Source organism: Rhinopithecus bieti, unplaced genomic scaffold (genome assembly GCF_001698545.2).
Source record: "Rhinopithecus bieti isolate Rb0 unplaced genomic scaffold, ASM169854v2 scaffold_777, whole genome shotgun sequence".
NCBI lineage: Eukaryota > Metazoa > Chordata > Mammalia > Primates > Cercopithecidae > Rhinopithecus > Rhinopithecus bieti.
In genome coordinates this window covers 1,753,900-1,761,252 of record NW_016803392.1, presented here as the reverse complement: position 1 = coordinate 1,761,252, position 7,353 = coordinate 1,753,900, and the positions used below count along the sequence as shown (strand labels likewise).

Below are 7,353 nucleotides of genomic sequence, written 5' to 3'. Positions count from 1 at the left end.
AAAAAAAAAAAAAAAAAAAAAAAAAAGGCACAATTTCAAAATAGCCACCATAATTGCTGAGTACTTTAAGAATCTAGCTACAACTAAATTAGAAATCTTATTAATAATCTCCAAAAACGAGGGCCTAAGATTTTCAGTAACAGCAATCTTATCTATCATGAATAATTCACATAATTACTATATTAAATTGATTTTACTACAGTTTACCAATACTAGCATTTCAGTAATATTTTTTTCTTCTGAATTGAAGCAACAGAACAGTCAAGCACACTCCTGACATTCTATATAATGTTCTCAGACACTTAGTTGGAGTCCTAGTCCTGCATAGTTTTATATTAGCATACTTCCATTACAAAATAGACTATCTTAAATTTACCCACTTCATTCATAAAACTCAATTCCAGAGTCAGATGTGTCACACATAAAGTACAATACAACTCACAGAAGCTGCTAAGCTAAACAGGTAAATAATATACAGCTGATTTTGAAATAACAAAGCAGAAGATTACTATTCTCCTAGAAAGTCAATTCTGCAAACATCTCAAATTCAAAATGGGTGAGGCAATGGGAAATAGAACTGAAGAGAGGAAAAATAATTGTTTTAAAAGGAAAAATCAGTGGAGAACTATCTCAAATAATATCTTTAAGTCTATCAACCTTTTCTAATTATCAAGAGTACAAATCTCTTTAAGAATACATTCCTATAGTGTGTTCTGCATAACATAGCTTCTGTAACATAATATATATTACACCCAAGAATTTGTTTAATTAGTTTGTTAAATGGGATATTTTACTGAAGAATTTCTTAGACCATTAATAAACTAATTCACATTGTAACTTTCCATGAGGGGGTATATCATTAGCTTTCCCTATTCCCAAAAGTATTAAACCATGGTACTTCTTCCAAAAACCTACCTTCTGAGACTAGGGTTTCACAGTAACACTTTAACAAAGACTGTTCTAAACCTGAAAGCATGAAAAAATGAAAACAGAATTGCATTCTCATTGTATGCAAGAAGTGATGAGGGAGGCCTTCCTGGAGAAAGTCAATCCTAAACCAAGACCTTCAGAATTTGATTAGGTAGGAAGGAAGAGCAACGTCATTCTAGGCCTTATGGGTAAAGACCACAAAAGGGCATAATCCACTTTAGAGACAATTAAAGCTCTGGACTTGAACTATCCAAACTGGTAGCCACCAGGAATATCACACTTGACTACAAAGTGCATTAAATGTGGCTAGTCCAAACTGAAATGATCTATAAGTATAATATATCTACTGGATTTCAAAAAATTACTATGAAAGAAAATGTAAAATATTTCAATTTTTAATAACAATTGCACGTTGAAATGATATTTTGGTTACACTGTGTCAAATAAATTAAGATTACTTTCACCTATTTCTTCTTTTTTTTAAATGGCATCAAGAAAACTTGAAATTACATGGCTTGCATTATATTTCTATTAAAACATGCTGGTTTGGACTAACCTTGATTTCGCCATGAAGCTCTTGAAATAAATATGAGTGCCTATTACATGCCAAGCACATGGGAATACAAATAGTGAACAAAACAGTGATGCACATTTCTTTCAGAAGATTGATAATATTTGGTCAAATCATAAATGAAAATGCTATAATAAATAGCACTTGTCGAGAGAAGAATTATCTGATGTTGTCTTTCAAAATACAAATGTCCCAATCCTTGGACTCCAAACCTCACCCGTCTTAACAAAAACTGTTGATCTAGTAAGTCCATAGTGGGGCCTGGCCACATTGCTTTGAAAAAGATTCCCTAGTAACTATGATTTTAACTCACACATCCTATCTTTGCAGGCTCTAGCTATTTGAGAATAGCGATTTACAGGCCCACTCCCTTTTTCTGTTATTTTATTTCTTATGATGAAACCTAGGCTGAGAGCCTAAAGGGCCTCTACTCGGTGCAACAGCCAACCTATTTAAAGTAAGAACAAGTTTGATCTTTTTTTTTTATCATTAAAGTTGAAACCAAAGTTTTTTACACATGGCTCACATTCCAGTTTATGAATATCTACTCACAATGCAACAGGTCTTCCCTACTCATCTTATTTAGCAGAAGGAATGGTGGGCAGTCAATAGTCTTGCAAGAAAAACAATCTCCTGGATGCTATACTAAAGAAAACAGGTAAAATTCACAATATAAGTATATGATATCCTTTCTAAAACAACTAGTACCTGCAATACGGCTATATCTAGACTCACAGGAAGCAGCCCTCATTAAAATTTGTAATTGGTAGGTTACATTATAGTTAGTAACTCTTTTAGGAAAAAACCTTGAAGTCACCCTGAAAAAATTTTAAAAAAGAATTTTTTTTTTTTTTTTTTTTTTTTGAGATGGAGTCTCGCTCTGTCACCCAGGCTGGAGTACAATGGCACAGTCAGAGTTCACTCCAGCCTCCTCCCCCTGGGGTTCAAGCGATTTGCCTGCCTCAGCCTCTGGAGTAGCTGGGATTACAGGGTCCTGCCACCATGCCCAGCTAATTTTTGTATTTTTGGTAAAGACACGGTTTCGCCATGTTGGCCAGGCTGGTCTCAAACTCCTGACCTAAAGTAATCTGTCCTAAAGTGATCAGCCTCCCAAAGTGCTGGGATTACAAGCGTGAGCAACGGCGCCCGACCTCACAACAGATGTTAAATCAATAATTAAACTATATCAGAGTTTATTCTGATAAATAAAAATCATAAATTTTATAAAATTCAGTAAAGAACATAGATTCAATAATTTAAAGACCATTTTAGACAAAAATATATGAAGTAATCAAACATGATAGATTAATGGTGCTCAGATTTTTGGGATCTGTGTGTATGGTACACAAAACTGTCTTTAAAGTTTCATTATTGACTTAAGGGTTACTTGATTTTAACCTACATTTACATATTAATAGTAATTATTAACTGTCTCATCTTTGCAAACCATGTAGAGTTTGTCAATTTTTATGAAGATTTTAAGATTACAGAATATGTTATAGCAATGTATTATTTACTCACTAATTTTTAATGGTAAAGTTACATAATGTCAAAATGCTCTCTTTTAACAATGATTGTCATAAAAAGCTTCCCTTCAATAATTTTCAAGTAATTAACATAACCCATAAGTTTTATCCCTTAACTATACACATACAAAACATACATCGGAATTGCCAAATTACTAAATTGTAAATAGATGTAAGTATAAGTGACATAAACAAGGTAAAATATATTAATACACACAATTGCCCAGCTTTTCCAATTCTTATTTCTGATGTAGATAGCTGCAAGAAAGAAAGATTTGATCTTTTCTGCTTGCTTCTAAATTTGTGTTACTTTCCAAAAATATCTGTTTAGGATGCAGAAAGACTCATACAGGCAATATGTACTACAGAACCCAACTGATACCATCATTAACTTAAAGCAGAAGCAAATTGTGAGTCCCTTCTCCCAACTCCTATCTTCAGTATAATCACTAACATTCTAAGTGACCTTATGGAACTGCCAAATCTTAATATGCACTGGACATCATTAAGGGAACAGTCAACTAGGTTCCATACAATTCTATAATTGAATTAATTTGACTATATTCTAATATTCTGAACACTCATCCTCTGTATATTTATATAAATTTAACAAATATTTGAAGATCACTGGGCTAAGACTCAATATAAAGATGTAAAGTACAAATACAGCAAGTCAATTTGAAAACTCAATTATTCAGCACATCGGTGTAGAACTTAAGAATCACTAATACCAGCCTAGTTAGTTTATGCTGTGCAATATAATAAATGCTAACATTTGAGTGTTACTATATTTCATGCATTCTCCTAAGTGTTTTAGTCTATTCTGTCATTTAATCCTCACAAGATCTCTATCAGCAAGGTAGTAATCTCTTTTTAAAACAAGAGAAACTTCAAGTTTCCAAGGTTAAATAACTTGTCAATGATTTACAGCTAGAAAGAGAGAGAAAGGGAGGAAGGAAGGGAAGGACAGGGAGGGAAAGAAGACATCTCAATAAGATCTTTTAAAAGATGATTTTTTTAAAGTGACTTTTTTTTTCATTGAACATTCATAAGTGTTTACCTAATGCGTTAGTTGTCCCGTTTCCGGGCAAATCAAAATACCTCATAAACACCAAACTGTTCTATAATCATGCTTCCTTTAGGTCGATCACAAAGTTATAAGCATCTTGAAGCCAGGACTCTGTCTTATGCGTGTGTTATGTTCCCAAGCCTATCAAGTAGTCAAAGTGCTTTTAAAAGTTCCACATCACATCAGATCTTCTTTTCTGTGCTCTTTTAAACATCCATCTTAACATGAAACCTTGCTGAAAATGGAAAGAGGCGTAGAATCCCAAAGCCAAATGAGACCTTACAAAGGTCAGTCTACCTTGTTATTGATCATGACCATACCCATGCTAATATTCTCTATGTCTCAAAAAAAATGAGAAGTGAAAGTGAGATAAATCTGATCATCTATGAATTGATTATTGCCATCATAAAGAAACTTAGAATTTCATAATTAAATGACATTTATCAAGTCAGATGATGATGTAAGCCCAGCACCCTTGATACTTATATTTCTTAAGCTTAAAAACAAAACAAAACAAAAAAAACCTGGCAATTTGACAACCTGTAAAATTCTCATTTTAAAAGTTCAGTTCTCCAAATAAGATAATGGACACCCCCAAAACAAACGGCCAGCAAGTCTGATATAAACATTTTTATAGCCTTCAGAATATCAGATCCACCAGTTTTGATGGATATTTTTAACAGTTAAATTAACACGATAAAGTTAAGGCCACGCTACATATCAAACATATCAAAATATCAAAATAGCAGCAAAAGAAAATCTGTATGTGATAAAACAAAGCATTCTCATCAACAGATCATCAGCTATAGTCATCTTTTTCAAGCTTAAAACTCTTTTCAACTCTAAAACTAGCTCCACGCAAATATTAATTACATGCTAAACCTTGAAAGTAGTACTATGAATGTCACTGTAACTAACAGGAGTTAAATCAACAACTTGTTAGACTTAACAGCTTACTGGAAGAAAATTTTGCTTCCATACCACTAAGCTTCCATAAGTCACAACAACTGTGCCCTATTCAAAGACTGAATTCCAAAATAAAGGTTGATGGAAAAAACTCGTCATAAGGGTTCACAAATTAGGGTGTTATAACACTATAAGCCAAAAAAGGAAGCTGTTTTAAATGAGTAGCACACAGGAATACAAAACGAGTGTCTACCTCTACAACAAGAAGAGTTGACTCTAAACACTACACCTGCTTTAAAACACAGTCCATTTGCCTACACTGCTTAAGTTTTAACATTAGGCTCTGAATTAAAATATCAAGTCCTTCCAATGCTACATTATTGAGATTTTTTAAAAGTGTTTTCTTCTTCCATGGGAAAACCAATGTGTTCTTTCAAAAAGTAATCAACAATTCATTTTCACAACCACTAAGAAATTATCATGTAAATAATTCCTGTATCAGCTATGCATACTACCTGGCTTCGGTCTTCCACAGAGCTTTGCTTAACCAGATCTGCCTCTGTAGAGGTATATTCTCTCAGTCCTTAACATAAACGAAGTCAGGAAAGTAAACTCGTAAGGTCCCCTCCAACTGTCCTGTCACTCAACTGTAAGCAACATCCCCAATTCTCCTTCATGGAATAGAACAGCACACAAATTCAATCTAGACTCTAGCATCAATTTAAAAAGATATACAGCATTAAGAACTTTGTCTTGGAATCAAGTATCTGGGGAGTCGGCATACAGAAACAGCGTACAATTAATAACACTCCATTTATCATACTATACTCTGTGCAAATCAGATTTCATTACAGTGCTGGAAACGTGGTGGTAAACTGCAAGTGGAAATTCTCAGCCCAGAAGAGACACTCAATCCCATCATGCAAACTTTGCTTCCCTCATAAGCAACTACCTTGACTCACCTACCGTGTAATAGGATTCTCCTCCTCCTAAATCACACTATCCAAGAAATTTGCACACATCTCTTTTAACAAATACTAGTAAAACTTCAGTTTACCGTTTCACGAAATACTGAAAACCAATCTTTGAGCAAGCTTAAGGTCTGCCCCTCTACTTTTCTTACCAAGAGCCCTCAAATAATGTCTCGCAGTGTTCTGGTACTCCTCTCCCACCAAAGGCTGGTGTCCTTATTTTCCCAAATCACTGCCTTCCATTAATTACCACTTAAGTCCATTTCTCTTGTATGAAAGGCAGACTTTTTTTTTTTTTTTTTTTTTCTTTTTTTTAGCACGATCCTTAATAAGTAGGCTTCTGGTCTGGCATACCTGGGAACAAAACTCAGAGACTAACTCCCAAATATGATAGGAAAACAGGAACACAACACGAGAGAAAGGATGGGAAACAGGCGCGTGACTGTTTTGGTTAGAACAGCCGGGGCACATAGTCCATGAAATTAGGTATTTAACACGTAAATCTTGTTCCTGGGGGCTGGTAAAATAAGCACGGGCAGTGTGAGAGACGTCCCACAAGCTGGAAGGCAGGGACGAGGCTCAAACTAGAGAGATCCAGAAGCTGCCAGGGCAGAGCCGGCGCGGGGGTGGGGTGGGGGGGGTGGTGCGCACAAGACCGAAAAAAACTGGCTGTAGGGGATTCTGCGGCTGGGTGGGCTAAAATGATGCCTTCTCCAGGGTGGAAGGCCATGAGAAGTGGACCCGGAGGCTTCATTCCGTCGGGTTCTGGTCCCTAGTGTTTCTGGCCTCACAGCTCAAGTTTCGCCGGGAAAAAAAGAAAGCGGCAAACGTGCATCCCGGCACCTTAACCCACGAGTCTGCGCTCTCGGCTTCCCAGGAAACGAGCGAGGAAGTAACGGTCCCCGGAGCAAACCCGGAGTTCGGCGCACGAAGCACCATCGCCAACCCTCGGCCATCCGCACGGCAACCCGCGCGGCCGCGGGGGAGGGGAGCGGGCCGCCGGCGCAGCATTCGCTGGCCCGGCCCTTCCAGGGCCTCGCCCCGGGCGCGGCGAAAAGTTTCCAACCAAAGTCCTCGGCACTCGCTCGCACAGCCAACCGCCTCGCTGCCCCGAAGAACGGCTGGCAGGGCCGGCCGCGGCGCCTGCACCCTCAGTGGCGGCTCCCTTAGCCCATGCCGGCCGCCGAGGTTCACCTACCACAGAGCCTGGAGAAGAGCAGCAGCGGGAAGAGCAGCAGCAGCAGCGGAGGTGGCGTCGGGGGCTGCAGCAAGAGCCCGGCTCCGAGGAGAGAAGCGGAGGAAAGTTGTGCTTTGCCGCCTTCAGGACACAGCGGGGCCGGCCGCGGGGTCCGCGCCATCCCCCACCCTCCCCCCGGCCCG

General features: G+C 38.0%; 1 protein-coding gene across 5 annotated transcripts in view; it reads right to left on the bottom strand.

Moving 5' to 3' along the window:
• The window catches only part of NECTIN3 (nectin cell adhesion molecule 3), a 131,783-nt gene extending 124,440 nt beyond the window's left edge, over positions 1–7,343 (bottom strand). For 2 of the 5 annotated variants that reach the window (XM_017882339.1, XM_017882320.1), the window contains exon 1: positions 7,172–7,343. In XM_017882339.1, the coding sequence (XP_017737828.1) occupies positions 7,172–7,331 (160 nt within the window). In that variant the 5' untranslated portion in view covers positions 7,332–7,343. The other 3 variants (XM_017882328.1, XM_017882325.1, XM_017882331.1) reach the window with 3 other exon arrangements.
• Positions 7,344–7,353: the final 10 nt, after the last annotated feature.